Raw genomic sequence first — 21557 nt, forward strand, 5'->3', positions numbered from 1 at the left:
AATCTTAAACTCACTTGATGCATTTTTTGCCTCAATGGCTTCTCTTTATGAAGATGCCAATACACAAATAAACACAGAAACCAAACTTAGAGCTTTGAAGCAAGGAAAACGTCCTGTAGAGGACTACGTCACAGAGTATCAGATGTGGGCCACAGACACATTGTAGAATGACATCACGTTAAGAAATCAGTTCAGGCTTGGGCTCAATGACAACCTAAAAGATGAGATTTCTAGGGTAGATATGCCTGAGACCCTAAATGGACTTATCAAGCTGGCAACCACCCTAGACCGTAGACTAAGGGAACGCCGCACTGAGAGACTGACTACTGACTTTTCACATAAAAGACCTACAGCTACCTACATTGACAAAAGCACACCAGTAACCGTACCCATGGAGATTGGCGTCATCAAGGCTCCCCTCACACCAGAGGAAAAAGCCAGGAGACGCATCTCTAATCTATGTCTTTACTGCGCTAGTAAAGATCACACTGTGGCAACCTGTCCCATATTAAAACGAACAAAGAAGGGTAAGCCATCCCATATCTATACTGTATCCCTACAGAAAAACAACCATGCACTCACTGTATTTCTATCTTTGCAGTGGGATCGACATCAGGTCAAGACTGAAGCCATAATAGACTCTGGCGCATATGGTTGTTTCATGGATGCCTCATTTGTTAGCAATAATAAAATACCTACTGTTTCAAAGCAAAACCCTCTTTTTATTAAGGTGATAGATGGGTCTTTAATTCAAAACGGACCAGTAACACACCATACTGTTCCACTGACTAATGATACACACAATAGATGGACATGTAGAATTTCAAAGTTTTGACATCATACCTACAGCCATCCATACTGTCATTCTAGATTTACCCTGGTTGGTTAAACATAACCCTAGTATCAATTGGGAAGACTCCAAGATCCATTTCACCTCACAATTTTGTAAAACCACATGTTTCCCACAACAGACTATAGGCACTCTACAGACCACCATACTCTCTGAATACCAGGATTTATCTGATGTATTTAATATTAAGGAGGCTGAAACTCTACCACCCCATAGGACATACGATTGTCCGATTGATTTAATTCCAGGTTCAGTTGCTCCTTTTGGCAAAATATACCCACTTTCACAACAAGAATTACAGTATCTCAGAGACTATTTAGACGACAATCTTAGGAAAGGCTTTATAGTACCTTCTGTATCCCCTGCACCAGCAGGAATATTTTTTGTAAAAAACAAAGATCAGTCACTTAGGCCCATCATCAACTAAAGAGCTCTGAATGCAATAACCATAAAAAAACGCTATCCACTTCCACTCATCCCTGAACTTTTGGAACGTCTTAACGGTGCAACTATATTCACCAAATTAGACCTCAAGGGGGCGTATAATTTGATCAGGATTAAGGATGGGGATGAGTGGAAGACTGCTTTCAGAACCCATTACGGGCTATTTGAATATAAGGTCATGCTTTTTGGCCTGTGTAATGCCCCAGCAACCTTCCAATACTTCATAAACAAAATATTTAAAGACCTCATCGATATCTGTGTAATAATATACTTAGATGATATTTTGATTTATTCCAGAACCGCATCTGAACACATAAAACATGTTAGGTGGGTATTGACACGCTTACGCGAACATAGATTGTTCGCTAAACTAGAGAAGTGCTTATTCCACGTACATGAAATAAAATTTCTTGGGTATATTGTCACACCAGATAGGATTCAAATGGATCCAGAAAAGTTATCTGCAATAAAGGATTGGCCACAACCTAAAACTGTGAGATCTTTGCAAAGGTTTCTGGGTTTTACCAACTTTTATCGCAAATTTATACATAACTTTTCTACTATTGTTAAACCTTTGACCAATCTAACTAAAAACAATACTAAGTACATTTGGTCTACTGAAGCTGACGAATCTTTCAATCTCCTGAAAGAAAAATTCTTAACAGCGCCTATACTGTCTATCCCCGATCACACATGCGAGTTTATAGTAGAAACAGATGCTTCTGACATTGGGATTGGCGCAATCCTTTCCCAAAGAACTAGTAAAGACGAAACACAACACCCTGTTGCTTATTATTCAAGAATGTTACAACCTGCTGAAATAAATTATACAATAGGCGATAAAGAATTATTAGCCATTAAGACTGCATTAGAAGTATGGAGACATATTCTAGAAGGAACAAACAGACCGTTTATAATATACACTGATCATAAGAATCTCCAATATTTACGTCAAAGTAAAACCCTTTCCTCACGGCAGGTCCGTTGGACATTATTCCTTGATAGTTTTAATTTTTTGATAACTTACAGACCAGGGAATTTAAATTCAAGAGCAGATGCCCTTTCACGCATACATGAACAAAGTCAGAAGTCAGAACATAATATGTGTCTCATACCTCCTCATAAAGTCATAGGTAATCTCACAAAATTTGAAAACGATATTATCAAAGCTCTTCAAACTGACAACATACCTAATATACCACAGTTACTAAAAGATAACACAGGTCTCTACTTGTACCATGACAAACTTTATATACCCTCACAACTTAGGACTTACATTTTGCAACAGTATCATGATACCCCTCTTTCAGGTCACCAAGGCATATATAAGACTAAAGAAGCAATTCGAAGATATTTTTGGTGGCCCAAGATGGCAGATTCCATTCAACAGTATATTGCATCTTGTACAACATCTTGGTTGTGTGTGCTAGGAATAAAACTGAGAGATTAAAGCCCACTGGATTACTCACACCACTACAAATTCCAGATATTCCTTGGACGATAGTATCTATGGACTTTATAGTCAAATTGCCATCTTCCCAAAACCATAAAACAATTATGGTAGTGGTCGACCATCTCATGAAATTGGCTCATTTCGTTCCCATAACTTCCTTACCAACTGCAACTGAAACCGCAGAGGCATTTATAAAACATATAGTATGTCTACATGGAATTCCACAATCCATCATAACTGACCGTGGAAGTCAATTCCCTTCACATTTCTGGAAGGCTTTATGTACTGCTTTACATATATGACCTAGATTAACAACATCTTATCACCCCCAGGCTAATGGTCTTACCAAAAGGGTTAACGGGATTTTAGAACAATATCTATGATGTAATATCACCCATTTGGAGGATGACTGGTTTTCTCTACTCCCGTTAGCAGAATACTCATACAACAACTCAGTATCAACTTCGACCAAATTAACTAAATTTTTTGCCACCTATGGTTATCATCCGCAAACTATCTCAATCTCTCGTGTAGGTTCTGATTCACCGGCAGCCTCTTCATATCTCAGCAAAGACGAAAAAATGGAGGCTACTGAGCAACAGGTAAGAAAAAGATATGTGGTTTATTCCATTAAAATGACAGAGGACACAGCAATACAAAGAGGGGTGTTAGCCATCTAACATGTTTCGCGCACAAGAGCGCTTACTCATAGATGCTAAGTGCAAGTAAGAAAGACCAGAGCATTTAAAGGGACAGGCACCAATAGAAAACAGGTTCATCAGGTGGCATAATCTAACAGGTGTCACCTAAATAATTTACAAAATTTATTAAAGTTGTCTGCCCTTCATATATGCTATAGTTTGTATATTAAAAACAAATACATTTTACTTGTGAAAGAGAAAGCAATATTTGGCTCATAAGAATTGCATCAAATATTTAAATATTCAAATAATTCAGAAACAGTTCATAATAGAAACAATATACAAAAAGCAAATGGGAAAAAAAAAATGAGAAAAAAATGAGAAAAAAAAAAAAGGGGGGTGTTTGCACAAAACTGAACCATATCACAATTGCATAGCAAACAATATATGAAAACTATATGAAAAACTCATAATAATTATATGTTGAATTGTATTGAAGAGTGATGATATCCTTCAATCTTATATTAAAGATTGTAGATTTGTAGCAAAAAAAACATAATTTATGCTTACCTGATAAATTCCTTTCTCCTGTAGTGTAGTCAGTCCACGGGTCATCCATTACTTATGGGATTATATCTCCTCCCTAACAGGAAGTGCAAGAGGATCACCCAAGCAGAGCTGCTATATAGCTCCTCCCCTCTACGTCATACCCAGTCATTCGACTGAAACCAAACGAGAAAGGAGAAACAATAGGGTGCAGTGGTGACTGGAGTTTAATTTAAAATTTAGACCTGCCGTAAAAACAGGGTGGGCCGTGGACTGACTACACTACAGGAGAAAGGAATTTATCAGGTAAGCATAAATTATGTTTTCTCCTGTTAAGTGTAGTCAGTCCACGGGTCATCCATTACTTATGGGATACCAATACCAAAGCTAAAAGTACACGGATGACGGGAGGGACAGGCAGGGCCTTTACACGGAAGGAACCACTGCCTGAAGAACCTTTCTCCCAAAAACAGCCTCCGAAGAAGCAAAAGTGTCAAATTTGTAAAATTTTGAAAAGGTGTGAAGTGAAGACCAAGTTGCAGCCTTGCAAATCTGTTCAACAGAGGCCTCATTTTTAAAGGCCCAAGTGGAAGCCACAGCTCTGGTAGAATGAGCTGTAATTCTTTCAGGAGGCTGCTGTCCAGCAGTCTCATAAGCTAAACGTATTATGCTACGAAGCCAGAAGGAGAGAGAGGTAGCCGAAGCCTTTTGACCTCTCCTCTGTCCAGAATAAACGACAAACAGGGAAGAAGTTTGTCGAAAATCTTTAGTTGCCTGCAAATAAAATTTCAGGGCACGGACAACGTCCAGATTGTGCAGAAGTCGTTCCTTCTTTGAAGAAGGGTTAGGGCACAATGATGGAACAACAATCTCTTGATTGATATTCCTGTTAGTGACTACCTTAGGTAAGAACCCAGGTTTAGTACGCAGAACTACCTTGTCTGAATGAAAAATCAGATAAGGAGAATCACAATGTAAGGCTGATAACTCAGAGACTCTCCGAGCCGAGGAAATAGCCATTAGAAACAGAACTTTCCAAGATAACAGCTTGATATCAATGGAATGAAGGGGTTCAAACGGAACACCCTGTAAAACGTTAAGAACTAAGTTTAAACTCCATGGCGGAGCCACAGATTTAAACACAGGCTTAATCCTGGCCAAAGCCTGACAAAAAGCCTGAACGTCTGGAACTTCTGACAGACGCTTGTGTAAAAGAATGGACAGAGCTGAGATCTGTCCCTTTAACGAACTAGCAGATAAACCCTTTTCTAAGCCTTCTTGTAGAAAAGACAATATCCTAGGAATCCTTACCTTACTCCATGAGTAACTCTTGGATTCGCACCAATGTAAGTATTTACGCCATATTTTATGGTAAATTTTCCTGGTAACAGGTTTCCTAGCCTGTATTAAGGTATCAATCACTGACTCCGAGAATCCACGCTTTGATAGAATCAAGCGTTCAATTTCCATGCAGTCAGCCTCAGAGAAATTAGATTTGGATGTTTGAAAGGACCCTGAACCAGAAGGTCCTGTCTCAGAGGCAGAGACCATGGTGGACAGGACGACATGTCCACTAGATCTGCATACCAGGTCCTGCGTGGCCACGCAGGTGCTATTAGAATCACCGATGCTCTCTCCTGTTTGATCCTGGCAATCAGTCGAGGAAGTATCGGGAAGGGTGGAAACACATAAGCCATGTTGAAGACCCAAGGTGCTGTCAGAGCATCTATCAGAACCGCTCCCGGGTCCCTGGACCTTGAACCGTAACAAGGAAGCTTGGCGTTCTGGCGAGACGCCATGAGATCCAGATCTGGTTTGCCCCAACGCCGAAGCAGTTGTGCAAATACCTCCGGGTGAAGTTCCCACTCCCCCGGATGAAAATTCTGGCGACTTAGGAAATCCGCCCACAGTCCTCTCACACGTCCTATCTATTAGTTAGGTGCAAGAGAATGACTGGGTATGACGTAGAGGGGAGGAGCTATATAGCAGCTCTGCTTGGGTGATCCTCTTGCACTTCCTGTTAGGGAGGAGATATAATCCCATAAGTAATGGATGACCCGTGGACTGACTACACTTAACAGGAGAAACCTCCTAAATTAGCTTCTAAGCTTTCACCTAGTCTAGTGAAATCTAAGGCCAGTACTGATGTTAACTGGCTTAGAGGTAAGGGCAATTTTAGAGCACATCTTTCTAATTGCCTAACCTGTGACACTATGGACTACACCAATAGTTTTTGTAGCACAGTCACAGGTGAAACCTTCAATATTGATTTTTATGCTACCTGCCTGACCTCCTATATTGTATATTTACTTGATTGTCAACTCTGTGGGGCCCAGTACGTAGGTCAATCAACCAGAAGTCTTAGGGACCGTACTAGGGAACACCTTAGAGATGTAAAGAATTTTAATAAAGATTCCGCAGTGGCCAAACATTTTAATCTCTTCCACCTTACTAATGTACCCAAATTTAAAACTAAGGTTATAGATATAGCTAGAGTACCTACACGTGGGGGTAACTTATCCAAAATATTGGATAAAAAGGAATTATTTTGGATCTATAAGTTAAGATCCAAATCACCACTAGGTATGAACTTAGAGTGGGATATGAGATATTTCGTGGATTAGACAGATATGAGAGTGTATATTTATCATTGTATATTGATGTCCATACATATATTTTCATATTAGTATGTCCACTTATACCTTTGTTCTTCTCAAAAAATCTTGGACTTACAACTATTAGTATACACCAATATCTGTCTAGGCATTAGGTTATACATATGGGTCCCACCTATGGTTGTTAATGCGAATATTGACACTACCACTACTTTTGAATTTATGCAATAATATAAAATTTCAATATAAATTTATTCTAAGTGTGGAGTCTATATAGGATACATGTAAGCCCTGGGTGTACCCTATTTTCACTTTGTTTTGTTTTGTTTTGATTTTGATCTTGTTCTGTTTTCTTTAACAATTAGCATATATGGCAAATATTTATTTTCACAAAATAAACACAAATATTTGTCAATAATTCCTCACATAATTGCATGTAGGCAGATACATATTAATTGTTTTTCAACATATAATTATTATGAGTTTTTCATATAGTTTTCATATATTGTTTGCTATGCAATTGTGATATGGTTCAGTTTTGTGCAAACACCCCCCTTTTTTTTTTTTCCCATTTGCTTTTTGTATATTGTTTCTATTATGAACTCTTTCTGAATTATTTGAATATTTAAATATTTGATGCAATTCTTATGAGCCAAATATTGCTTTCTCTTTCACAAGTAAAATGTATTTGTTTTTAATATACAAACTATAGCATATATGAAGGGCAGACAACTTTAATAAATTTTGTAAATTATTTAGGTGACACCTGTTAGATTATGCCACCTGATGAACCTGTTTTCTATTGGTGCCTGTCCCTTTAAATGCTCTGGTCTTTCTTACTTGCACTTAGCATCTATGAGTAAGCGCTCTTGTGCGCGAAACATGTTAGATGGCTAACACCCCTCTTTGTATTGCTGTGTCCTCTGTCATTTTAATGGAATAAACCACATATCTTTTTCTTACCTGTTGCTCAGTAGCCTCCATTTTTTCGTCTTTGCTGAGTTTACTGCGGATGTCCCCCGCATTTGGTTGGCTCCACACACCCCTACACCGGTCTTGGTTTGGTCCGTTTACCCCGGTCTTTACGGAAATATACTGTAGCAGCACCGCCTCCTCTTCTTTCTGTGATTCCGGACAAACTTTGGTGCTTGCTCATTAATGGACGTTGGACTTTGCTAATTAGAAGACTACTACACTCCACTACATAGGAACTGCCGAGAGACTTATCAGGTACAGCCTTTATTGCTTAATGAATGATTCACGGATGTACAGCTTATGAAGTGTATAATGTGATAAAACTGGCTTTTGATTTCTCTTGCTTACCCGCTTCTTACTAACGCTGGACTAATGCAAATAACTATTAATAACTTTCAGTTTGGCTTCAGCATGGCTATATGATATTCCGGCTTTCCTATTTTCATATGACAAAGGGAACTTTCAGTGGATACTATGTTTTGAAGGTGATATACATGTATATGCTTTTTTACTTCACCAATGGTACCGCCTAAATCAAATGTCTTTGTCAGTTTTCTTTGAATTGCAACAGGGGTAAACATTTTTTCTAATTCAGTTGTATCATACATATTGGACTTTATTATTACCAGACCTTACCGGTATATAAATTTAAATTTGAGTTCAAGGGTTAACTGTGTGAGCAGCAACAGGTTTATATCTATACCATAAGACTTTATTGGACACACAAACATGGAGGGTGAAAGTGGCAATTTGGCTACATTCTTTGATATTCAGAACAGAAAGCAATTTTTTGACACTATATTTTCAAGCTCTGCTAACACTACATGTGATGGTGACTTAAAACAACTCTTCAACACCTTAGAGAAACTACTAATGTCTGATTTACGGTCCATGTGGGATGTTGTTAAACTGACACACTATATAGATGTGAAAAGAATCCCCAGAGGCCTCAGAATCAAAAAATATCCTAATTATGATCTGGAAGACAGTGATTTACAGGATGAATGGAACACAGCTCTAAATGAGTGTTCTCTAAAGTTGTTAGGAGTATTGGTAAAAAGCAAAGAAAAGAAAAGGAATAATCTGAAAGATAAAATTCTGACCACCAAAGCAGACCTAAAAACACGTAAAACTGAGAAACAATATGCAGAATTAAAATCACAAATGAAAGAAAAAATAAAGAAAGCAGATGCAGAAATTGCTGAAAAGAAAAAGAACAAATTTCTACGTGACCGCGAAGACTATGACAATAACAGAGTATACGACTGGTCGAGGTTCCGCAGACGTCATAGGAGACCTACAAAGAAACGGTCGAATGACGGGGAAGATAACAGACCCCTCAAACCTATTTTGAAAAAAGATAAAGAACGCAGGGTGGTCTTCTCATCCACCGAACCGGAATCCACTGACCGTGACTCTGATTCCACAGGATCTAGCGATGATACATCTGTTCCAGTGTCTCCCCACCCCTCTTCTCTTTCCTTTTCTTCACAGGTTACATCAAAGAAAGATAAAGCCAATAGTGACAAGGCAGTTCGTCCTAAAACTCGCAATCAGTCAAGCATCCCTTTAGGAGACGGACAAGAAGATCAAGGAAGAAAAAGAGAAACAAACATGGGAAAACAACAGAAGTCGCAGAAGAAGAAATAACTCTAAATGTTATTAACCTTTCTGATACTCAATTATCCAAGGAACATTAGAAAGTCCTGAAGAAGGGATTAGGATTCGCACCGACACACAAATTTTCAGCATTTAGGACTTTAATTGATGTAAACAGATTTATCAGAAAATTGACACTTAAAAGGTTTTTTCACAACTCTGAGCACACTATCACATATGATGTATCAAATTCTTTAACTAACAGCATTGAAAAAAATGAAGAAAAAAATGAAAAAAATGTAGATTGGAATAAATTATTTACCTTTTCAGATATTTGTCTAATTGAAACTATAGATAATCTCAATGTAGAAATTAATGATTCCAAGAAAGAAATTCTACCAACTCCAAGGAAATATGAGTCTAATTTCTATCCTAGGCAGTTTAGGGACAACTTCATCAATTCTTTCCACAAACATGTAGAGGAGGATATTTTGAAATTAGAGGAAACATGTAACTCTGATAGCTATAGATACAAACATAACTTGACCACTTTGGAAAGACAGGCTGTAAAGGATTTAGCTGAGAATGACAACATTGTCATCCGTAATTCAGATAAAGGGGGCAATGTCATTGTTCTCAATAAATCTGACTACATGATGGAGGCTGCTAGACAACTATCTGATAACACTACATATAGGAAACTTGAGTTGGATCCAACTGCTGTTTTTTCAAAACAGTTACAGAAATTACTTGAGGAAGCTGTTTCCTTGGGTATTTTCACTATTTAACAATCCAGATATCTTTTGCCTACACATGCTATCACACCGATTTTTCATTATCTCCCAAAAACGCACAAAAGCCTCTTATCCCCCCCAGGGCGACCTATCATTTCAGGCATAGGCTCCCTTTTGGAGCCTATGTCTGAATGGATAGACAGTATCCTGCAACCTCTAGTCAGGGGTTTATATAGCTATATTAGGGATTCCAGCCATCTTCTAGAAGTATTAGAGAATTTTGAATGGCAGGAAGGCTACAAATGGGTGACGATAGATGCCACATCTTTATATTCTTCTATACCTCATGTGCATGGATGCCGGGCCTTGGAATTTTTCCTGAATAGAAACACCACCTATGAGGATGAGGCTAAACAGTTTATCTTGGAGGTTGTGGAGTTCCTACTTACCCACAATTACTTTAACTTTGATTCAATCTATTATTTACAATGTCAAGGAACAGCTATGGGGGCGAAATTCGCCCCCTCTTACGCAAATTTATTTGTGGGTAAGTGGGAGCTCCAGCATATATATATTAGGGAACCTTTCAGGTCCGACATCCTTATGTACATGAGGTATATAGATGATCTTATTCTCATTGTGAAAGATGATTTTCCTTTTGATGATTTTTTGACCACCATCAATGACAATGATATCAATCTAAGATTCACTGGAGATCTGCACCCTGAGGGAGTTAACTTTCTAGATCTTCATTTATATGGCGACATTTCCACACATAAGATCCAGTCCAGTACATACAGAAAGGATACGGCAGGGAACACCATACTTCACGCCACCTCTTGCCATCCACATCATCTAGTAAAATCAATACCTAGGAGCCAATTTATCAGACTCAGACGCAATGCCAGCAATATTGAAAAGGGGGTAAAGAATTAATTGTAAGACTCAAAGCTAGAGGTTATAATGAAAAAGAGCTAATCAAAGTTTTTGAGGAGACTAAATATTGGAAACCCAAGACACAGGTTTTCCCTCCCCCCCCCTCAATGGAAACAACTAGCAGTATTGCTATATCTAGGGATGACCCTAAAACAAAAAACTATTTAAATGAGGATAGCATTGTATTTTCAACAGAATTTTCTCTCCAATACAATTCAATATGTAGTATTCTTAAAAAACATCTACATGTATTGAAGAGTGATGATATCCTTCAATCTTATATTAAAGATTGTAGATTTGTAGCAAAAAAACCTCCTACATTAGCTTCTAAACTTTCACCTAGTCTAGTGAAATCTAAGGCCAGTACTGATGTTAACTGGCTTAGAGGTAAGGGCAATTTTAGAGCACATCTTTCTAATTGCCTAACCTGTGACACTATGGACTACACCAATAGTTTTTGTAGCACAGTCACAGGTGAAACCTTCAATATTGATTTTTATGCTACCTGCCTGACCTCCTATATTGTATATTTACTTGATTGTCAACTCTGTGGGGCCCAGTACGTAGGTCAATCAACCAGAAGTCTTAGGGACCGTACTAGGGAACACCTTAGAGATGTAAAGAATTTTAATAAAGATTCCGCAGTGGCCAAACATTTTAATCTCTTCCACCTTACTAATGTACCCAAATTTAAAACTAAGGTTATAGATATAGCTAGAGTACCTACACGTGGGGGTAACTTATCCAAAATATTGGATAAAAAGGAATTATTTTGGATCTATAAGTTAAGATCCAAATCACCACTAGGTATGAACTTAGAGTGGGATATGAGATATTTCGTGGATTAGACAGATATGAGAGTGTATATTTATCATAGTATATTGATGTCCATACATATATTTTCATATTAGTATGTCCACTTATACCTTTGTTCTTCTCAAAAAATCTTGGACTTACAACTATTAGTATACACCAATATCTGTCTAGGCATTAGGTTATACATATGGGTCCCACCTATGGTTGTTAATGCGAATATTGACACTACCACTACTTTTGAATTTATGCAATAATATAAAATTTCAATATAAATTTATTCTAAGTGTGGAGTCTATATAGGATACATGTAAGCCCTGGGTGTACCCTATTTTCACTTTGTTTTGTTTTGTTTTGATTTTGATCTTGTTCTGTTTTCTTTAACAATTAGCATATATGGCAAATATTTATTTTCACAAAATAAACACAAATATTTGTCAATAATTCCTCACATAATTGCATGTAGGCAGATACATATTAAGTGTTTTTCAACATATAATTATTATGAGTTTTTCATATAGTTTTCATATATTGTTTGCTATGCAATTGTGATATGGTTCAGTTTTGTGCAAACACCCCCTTTTTTTTTTTCCCATTTGCTTTTTGTATATTGTTTCTATTATGAACTGTTTCTAAATTATTTGAATATTTAAATATTTGATGCAATTCTTATGAGCCAAATATTGCTTTCTCTTTCACAAGTAAAATGTATTTGTTTTTAATATACAAACTATAGCATATATGAAGGGCAGACAACTTTAATAAATTTTGTAAATTATTTAGGTGACACCTGTTAGATTATGCCACCTGATGAACCTGTTTTCTATTGGTGCCTGTCCCTTTAAATGCTCTGGTCTTTCTTACTTGCACTTAGCATCTATGAGTAAGCGCTCTTGTGCGCGAAACATGTTAGATGGCTAACACCCCTCTTTGTATTGCTGTGTCCTCTGTCATTTTAATGGAATAAACCACATATCTTTTTCTTACCTGTTGCTCAGTAGCCTCCATTTTTTCGTCTTTGCTGAGTTTACTGCGGATGTCCCCCGCATTTGGTTGGCTCCACACACCCCTACACCGGTCTTGGTTTGGTCCGTTTACCCCGGTCTTTACGGAAATATACTGTAGCAGCACCGCCTCCTCTTCTTTCTCTTCATATCTCACCAATCTTCAGGAATCTCTCATCCTTCTAAAGGAACATCTAAAGTCTGCCAAAACCTCGCAAAAATATTACTATGATCTGAGACACAGAGACAGTCCCAATTACAAACTGGGTGACTTGGCATGGTTGTCCACAAAGTACTTAAATCTATCAGTGCCTTCAAGAAAGTTGGCAAACCAGTTTATTGGGCCGTTCCCGATTAAAAAAATACTCAATCCGACTTCTGTGACTCTGGATTTGCTTAAAAGATATAAAATACATCCCACGTTCCATGTGGCACTTCTAAAACCATTTGTTCCCAGCACCTTTAGATAGGCCGAAAGAACCACCTCCACCTATTCACTTAGAGGACCATGAAGAATATGAGTTGGAATCTGTACTAGATTCACAGACATTTCGTGGACGCTTGGAATACCTCATCCGTTGGAAGGGTTATGGTCCGGAGGAGGATTAATGGGTACCCAAGACCCATGTTCAAGCTGCCCGCCTGCTGGAAGCCTTCCATAAACGTTATCCTACTAAACCTGCATCCTCGGAGCGGATGCGTTGAGAGGGGGGATCTGTAATGTCCCTTTAAGACATTCCACTCCCACTATCTACCTGCCTATAAAACCTCACTTCCTGAACACAACTTTGCTTGATTATTATGTTTGTCCTCTTGGAAAACTTTTCATTGTGATCAAGTCACTACTGCTTATTATATTTCTCAATTATCTGAAGAAATATTGAACTTTACTCTCTCTACAGAAATTCTAGACAAGATTACCATTGCCAAGTGTTGCTTTCTCATAGTTACACTTTTTCAGCGGTTCTAAGATCCATTCTGCAAAACTCACCTGTCAGTCTCTCTCATCAGTGCCGTTCCACTTCCCAACACAGCTCCACGGAGGAAGATCTGATAAGCTCGGTCACAGCTGCTACATCATCGCCACAGACCGCACAGAGGCACCCGACAGTAAGCAACAAGGAAGGTACAATTCCGCTATAGCCTAAACCGCTGAACTCTCTTCTTTGCTTAGACAGAAGCGCTACTTTGCCTGTCAGCACACAGGAAGTAGTTACGAATCAATCCGCCATTACATCGTGACATGCTGCAACGATACCTGAGTACAGTCTAACGCAAATATTGATACTTCTTATTTTTTTGATACAATTTGTTGCCGATTCCTGTATTAGAAACGCTGCTTTAAACAAACTGTCACATTAAGTTTTCCTGACGTTTATACTAAAGAACTCATTGATATGATCTAGTTATAATATTAGAGAGTAATATCTTGCCGAATTCTTTAAAGTTTCAGTTACAAAATTCAGTCCTACTCCTATTTTTGTGAGTGATCTCTTAATTAAACGCTGGTACTTATTTCTGCTAAGTGATTACTTATATCTCTTGGTATTAAGAACTAGCTACACAAACTATCTAACCAGACACTATATCTTACACCCGCCATTTCCAGGGGAAACAAATCACCCTGTGCGGAGGGAGAATTAACATTAGGGTTAGCCGCAAATGTAGAGGAAGGGTGCTGTTGGGAATCCGCCACTTGAGGAACAGAGCCCCCAGAGGCTGATGGCTAAACAGGCCCTTGGTTCCCCGAGTCTGAGGAATCAGGCGCTCTAAGAAGGCACAAGAGACAGGACTGATAAACCTGCGTCAGTGGGGCCGAAGCACCTTCCTCACAAGAGGAAGAATAGGAATTAGAAACAACAACAGTCTCAGCTTCAGAATCCTCCATGGTTAAAACCAAAGAGAAAATTAGGACAATATAAAAAAATGAACGGCACCTGACACCACAAGAGCTGGGGCACTCACCACCTCCTATGACCAGATCCAAACGAAGCAGAAAATCTCTGTCACCACACGGTCAGGAATGCGGAAGCGTAACAAACCCAGCGTAACAACGCCCGGTCATAAGGTGAACCGTAAGTCCAAAAAACACACCAGAAAAATGCAGCAACTAGGCCCCACTAAATCCTTCAAGTAATTCTCCCGTCTCAGCCCCAGAGCCAATACCCAATACACAAAGCAGGGAGATCACATAAGAAACATGATTAAGTAACCCCACCCTGTTCACAAACCCCCCCCAGGAAGGAATTATCCCATAATTCCCAGATCCGAACAGAGGAGTCTCAATGAGACCCATACCTATCTGTCACATAACAACATAACATTCATATTGATAAAATGAAACGATCTTACCAGAATCTACGCCGTGGAACAGGAACACGGCCCTTCAAGTGTGACGGATAGTAGCGTTGCCTCTGTCATTGTCAGGGATTTTTTTAATTAGTATCCCCTGCAAGCAGAAATTAGTAGTGATAAGAATTAGGACCACAACTGCAGTGAAATTTATGTTGGGAAGGGCATGCCAGATAGATAGGGAAAAACGAGTGGCAGCAGGGGTTAACTTATCATGCAATACACTTCCCTTTAATATATGGCTGAGAGGTTAATGGCTGCGATCAAAGGAGTATTCAGCTTTACACAGTATTACTCCTCTCTGCCTTAAAAAAATACAATAGTGTAACTGGGGTTTGTATATTATATGTGTGAGTAACTTTTAACTTAAGCAAAAGTAAAACCTGAGTTTGATTGATTACTGTTAGGTTGAGGCACATATAGATCCTAACAATACCTCAGCAATCCAATGAGGTATGAAATGACAGATAACCACATTTGTAGAAACATTGGTTGTTACACGTTGTAATCACTTTACATTGTTTGTTTAGATTCAGGCATGGAAAAAGTCTTACCGCGTTTAGAGGAAATAAAGGCTGGATGCGGTCTTTGGTTGCTGTAATCAGCGAGTTGTAGTAGAGGAACCTGGTTTCTGTGGCTTCAGAGTAATTTTGCGGACGGCGCGCGCGCTCCGTTGGCGTGTGACGTGACCGCTAGATCCGGGTCTCCTGTAATCAGGTTGTGTGCTCTAGGCGGAATGCTCACAAGCATAGGTTTCACTTGCAGCAAGAATATCGAAGCATTGAATGCTTCCTGTTGGGGAAATTTATAGCAATACCGCAATAAGGAGTTATGATATCACTTAGGATATGCGTCAAGTGTGCAAGAACATAGGTAAACATGACAGGACCCCCCCCCCCCAAGGATCATCTCCGAGGATCAGGAGAAGGTCGGTCTGGATGTCTGCTATGGAAACGATTAACCAACCGGGGAGCGGAAAGGTTAGCGGCTGGCTCCCAAGAATCCTCAGAATCAGGATAACCCTTCCAGTGTACCAAATACTGGAGGTGGCCCCGGAAACGTCGTGAATCCAAGATATCCTGAACCTCATATTCCATAGACCCATCGGGAACCAGAGGTGCAACAGGAACAGCTGGGGAATGTTGCCTGAGTTGTCTGTATGGCTTGAGCAAGGAGACATGGAAAGTAGGATGACACTTCATTGTGGCAGGTAGAGTTAGAGTGACAGCGTTGGCATTTACTACCTTCGCAATAGGAAAAGGACCAATATAGAGAGAGGTCAGTTTCTTTGAGGGGACTGGAAGATGTAAGTTACGAGTGGATAACCATACATAGTCACCTACGGCGTAAGTTGGAGATGGTAATCTTTTTTTGTCATATTGAAGTTTGTAACGGTTCTTCGCAGACTCAATATTATGTTTAACCAGGGTGAAGGTGTCAGATATAGTGTTCAGTAACCCGTTAATGACTGGGGAAAAGGTCTGAGATGAGGAATCCCATTCGAAAGTTGGATGGAAGCCATAGTTAATAAAAAATGGAGTGGACTTGGTGGAAGAATGTTCAGAATTATTGAAGGCAAATTCGGCGTAGGGAAGAAGTGTGGCCCAATCATCCTGTCTAGCAGACACAAAACATCTTAAGTACTGTTCCAACCATTGGTTTGTTCTCTCTGTCTGTCCATTGGTTTGTGGATGGAAAGAGGTACTAAGCCTTCTGGTGATATTAAGTGAGTGGCAAAGATGATTCCAGAATTTACTAGTAAATTGACTACCCCTATCAGAAGTAATGGTGTTAGGAAGTCCATGCAGTTTGAAGATGTGTGTGAACATCAATGTGGCAGTTTCTGCAGCAGTGGGTAGTTTGTGATATGGAACAAAGTGTGCCATCTTGCTGAATAAATCTACAACAACCAATATAGTGTTCTGTTTCTGCGAGTAGGGGAGATCAACGATGAAATCCAAGGCAATATGAGTCCAAGGACGATGGGGTGTTGGTAATGGAAGGAGGCATCCAGTTGGAGAGAACTTTCCGGTTTTAGTTGTAGTACAAATCTTACAAGTTTGGACATAGTCAGCGGTATCTGGCAGTAGTGTAGGCCACCAAAAAAATCTCTTGACTAACTCTTGAGTTTTATGTATACCCAAGTGACCAACAAGATGAGAATCATGTAGGGTTTGTAGGACAAGTGTTCTTAGTGGAGGAGGTACATAGACCTGTTGTTGGTAGTAATATAAACCGTCCTGATGTTGGCTTAGGCTTTGAAGAGGCTTTTCTGTGTCTGACTGTTGTTATGTCCTGAAAAGGTTGATCTGTTCAGTGGTCAAGGCCAAAAACTTATCTGCTGGAATCAAGGATGTTTCAGGAGGTGGTGTTTGGGGTTCTTCCAACTGTCTGGACAAAGCATCAGCCTTTTTATTCTTATAAGCTGGGCGGTAGGTGATGAAGTAGTTGAATCTGGATAGGAATAGGTTCCAGCGGACTTGACGAGAGCTGAGAGTACGGTTTGTCTTCAAGTATTCAAGGTTTTTGTGGTCGGTATAGATGAGTATAGGTATAGAGGTTCCTTCTAGTAGATGTCTCCAATGCTCCAAAGAAGTTTTGATAGCTAATAGTTCCTTATCACCAATTGGATAGTTGATTTCTGCTCGGTTTAGCAGACGGGAATAATAGGCAACAGGATGTAACGGGTCTTTGGTAGTAGTCCTCTGGGAGAGGATTGCCCCTAGTGCGAAATTGGAAGCATCAACCTCCAATATGTACTGGAGAGTTGGATTTGGGTAACGAAGAATGGGCGCAGTTGTAAACGCAGTTTTGAGGTAGTCAAAGATACCCTGTAGCTGGTCATTCCACTGGAATTTATGAGTAGTTTTTGTTAGATTTGTTAGGGGTCTGGAGAGAGCAGCGAAGTTCTTGATGAATTTCCTGTAAAAGTTTGCGAACCCCATAAATCTCTGGATATCTTTTTTACACTTAGGGATAGGCCAATCTTGTACTGCTGTTATTTTGTCAGACTCCATCTCAATACCTTTGGGTGTTATGGTGTAACCCAGAAATTTTATCTCTTGGGTATGGAAGGTACATTTTTTGAGTTTGACGTATAGTGAGTGATCTCTTAGACGAGTCAGGACTAGGGTAACATGTTTTATGTGTTCCTGGAGGTCTGAGGAGTATATAAGGATATCGTCTAAGTAAATGACCATAAACAAGTCTAAGTAGTCCTTGAAGATGTCGTTTATGAAGTACTGAAAAGTTGCAGGAGCATTGCATAAGCCGAAAGGCATGACTGTGTACTCAAACAACCCATATCTTGTTCTGAAGGCAGTTAACCATTCATGGCCCTGTTTTATGCGTACTAAATTATAAGCTCCTCTGAGGTCCAGTTTAGTGTAAAACATGGCACCCTGTAATCTATCAATTAGTTGAGGAATCAGAGGTAACGGGTAGCGGTTTTTTATAGTGCGTTTATTTAGTTCCCTATAGTCTATGATGGGTCTCAATGATTGATCTTTATTTTTAACAAAGAAAATCCCAGCACCAGCAGGGGAGGTAGAGTGGCGAATAAAACCCTTCTGAAGATTTTCTTTTAGGTAGGACTTTAGATGTTCTAATTCTGGTTCAGATAATGGGAAGACATGTCCATAAGGGATGTCAGCACCAGGATGTAATTCAATTGGACAGTCATAAATCCTATGAGGAGGCAGATGGGTTGCCTCTTTCTTGTCAAAAACATCAGAAAAGGAGGTATATTCAACAGGAACATGATTAGTAATATCTAGGAGTAGTCAGTCGTTCCTGATGTAGACAGGTGTTTGTGCAATATGTAGAATTAAAAGTAATATGTGAGGTGGACCAGGTTATGCTTGGATCATGTTGCTTAAACCAAGTAATGCCCAAAATGATCGGATACATGGGGGATGGTATTACATCAAAGGTGAGAAACTCAGTGTGTAAGGACTGTGTAGTAATGCGAAGAGGTATTGTATGATATTTTATAGGCCCTGAGGTAATCTCTTTACCATCAACAAAGCGGAGGAGACTGGGTGTGTTTTTTGTTATAAGTGGTATTTTATTGTACACTGCAAACTGGTGATCAATATAATTGTGGCTTGCACCCGAATCTAGAATAGCTTCAGACTGGAGTCTGTGGTGTTCCCACTGTAAAAGAATAGGGAGGGTGCAATGGTTAGAGCGGTGTTGTTTAGCAGATAAACAGATATGTGTAGCTCTTTGCTTACCCTTCCTGCGTTGTAGTTGTGAACAGTCTTTCACTGCATGATCTAAGCCGCCACAGTACATGCAGAGATCCAAGGTTCTCCTTCTCAACTTTTCCTGTGGGGTGAGGGGTCCCCTGATGAAACCTATTTCCATCGGAGTCTCTGCAGCCCTAGATGGTGGCTTTTGTGAAAGAGTGTTGGGTGCAGGTGGTGTTGGGTGTTTAGGAATGGTGTCATGATGTGCCTTCTCTGTGCGTCTCTCCCTGATACGTCTATCTAAAGTAATGCAACTGTCTATGAGCTTTTCTAGGGAGTCAGGGAGTGGTTGCCTGGCTAGTTCATCCTTGAGGGATTCGGAGAGGCCAAGTCGAAACTGGTTTCTCAATGAGAGATCATTCCATTAAGTATCTGGTGACCACTTTTTGAATTCAGCTATATAGTCTTCCACTGGCCTTTTGTTCTGGCGCAGGGATCTCATAGCCGTTTCAGCAGACAACTGTTTGTAGGGGTCATCATAAAGCTGGCCCATAGCCTTGAAGAATTGGTCCAAGGAGAACAATATGGGGTTATTAGTCTCAAAGAACAGGTTTGCCCAGATGCGGGGTTCCCCGCGCAGATATGAAATAGTTGTGAGCACCTTTAGGTGGTCATTTACATATGTTTTAGGTTTTAGTTGAAAATAAAGGAAACAAGAGTTTCTAAACTCCCTGAACTCACTTCTTAGTCCACTAAATGGTTGTGGTGGATTTGGCTGTGGTTCATGTGTAGTGTGAATTAGTTTCAAGCTGTCAAATTTCTCATTAATATATAGTCTTAATGAGTTATTGTCAGCCTGCAAAGCAGTGAGCCCCTTAGAGAGGTTGTCAACCGTTTTTGTGAGTGCATCTACATGGGCTACTAGGGCTGCTGGGTCCATCCTGGCTTCGATATTATTGTCAGGGATTTTTTTAATTAGTATCCCCTGCAAGCAGAAATTAGTAGTGATAAGAATTAGGACCACAACTGGAGTGAAATTTATGTTGGGAAGGGCATGCCAGATAGATAGGGAAAAACGAGTGGCAGCAGGGGTTAACTTATCATGCAATACACTTCCCTTTAATATATGGCTGAGAGGTTAATGGCTGCGATCAAAGGAGTATTCAGCTTTACACAGTATTACACCTCTCTGCCTTAAAAAAATACAATAGTGTAACTGGGGTTTGTATATTATATGTGTGAGTAACTTTTAACTTAAGCAAAAGTAAAACCTGAGTTTGATTGATTACTGTTAGGTTGAGGCACATATAGATCCTAACAATACCTCAGCAATCCAATGAGGTATGAAATGACAGATAACCACATTTGTAGAAACATTGGTTGTTACACGTTGTAATCACTTTACATTGTTTGTTTAGATTCAGGCATGGAAAAAGTCTTACCGCGTTTAGAGGAAATAAAGGCTGGATGCGGTCTTTGGTTGCTGTAATCAGCGAGTTGTAGTAGAGGAACCTGGTTTCTGTGGCTTCAGAGTAATTTTGCGGTCGGCGCGCGCACTCCGTTGGCGTGTGACGTCACCGCTAGATCCGGGTCTCCTGTAATCAGGTTGTGTGCTCTAGGCGGAATGCTCACAAGCATAGGTTTCACTTGCAGCAAGAATATCGAAGCATTGAATGCTTCCTGTTGGGGAAATTTATAGCAATACCGCAATAAGGAGTTATGATATCACTTAGGATATGCGTCAAGTGTGCAAGGACATAGGTAAACATGACAGTCATGGACTTGAGAGAAGACAGCAGGTAGCGAAGCGAAGAATCGGCCACGCCAAGTGCTAGAGGAGCTGTTAATACGAGTCGGGATGATGTTGCAGAGAGAACTCCCACTGCATCTCCGGACTCTAACATTCGCCCAGGTCCTCACTGAGAGACTAACAGGACTACTTAAAACTCCTGTCCTATTGCGGAGTACTGGAATTTTGAAAAATAAAATAAATTCTGTCTTAAAAAGGACAGGGTGGGCCGTCAAATCGTCGTATCGTAGAAGAAATCAATTTATCAGGTAAGCATAAATTTCCTTTTCTTCTACAAGATACGACGAGTCCACGGATTCATCCTTACTTGTGTGATACAATACCAAAGCAACAGGACACGGATGAACGGGAGGGACAAGACAGATACCTAAACGGAAGGCACCACTGCTTGAAGAACCTTTCTCCCAAAAATAGCCTCAGAAGAAGCAAAAGTATCATATTTGCAAAATTTGGAAAAAGTATGAAGGGAGGACCAAGTCGCAGCCTTACAAATCTGTTCAACAGAAGCATCGTTTTTAAAAGCCCATGTGGAAGCCACAGCTCTAGTAGAATGAGCCGTAATTTTTTCAGGAGGTTGCTGTCCAGCAGTCTCGTA

The 21557-nt window shown here is 39.7% G+C and overlaps 1 protein-coding gene across 1 annotated transcript; it reads left to right on the forward strand.

Moving 5' to 3' along the window:
• Window positions 1–8253: 8253 nt before the first annotated feature.
• On the forward strand, window positions 8254–9174 carry LOC128661617 (protein FAM133-like). Its single transcript, XM_053715851.1, has one exon. The coding sequence runs from the start codon at window positions 8254–8256 to the stop codon at window positions 9172–9174; it is 921 nt and encodes a 306-aa protein (XP_053571826.1).
• Window positions 9175–21557: the final 12383 nt, after the last annotated feature.

The sequence above is a fragment of the Bombina bombina genome, chromosome 5, assembly GCF_027579735.1.
Source record: "Bombina bombina isolate aBomBom1 chromosome 5, aBomBom1.pri, whole genome shotgun sequence".
Taxonomy (NCBI): Eukaryota; Metazoa; Chordata; class Amphibia; order Anura; family Bombinatoridae; genus Bombina; species Bombina bombina.

Coding starts and splice junctions, on each gene's coding strand:
- LOC128661617 (XM_053715851.1), top strand. CDS start 8,254: ATGGAGGGTGAAAGTGGCAATTTGGCTACATTCTTTGATATTCAGAAC.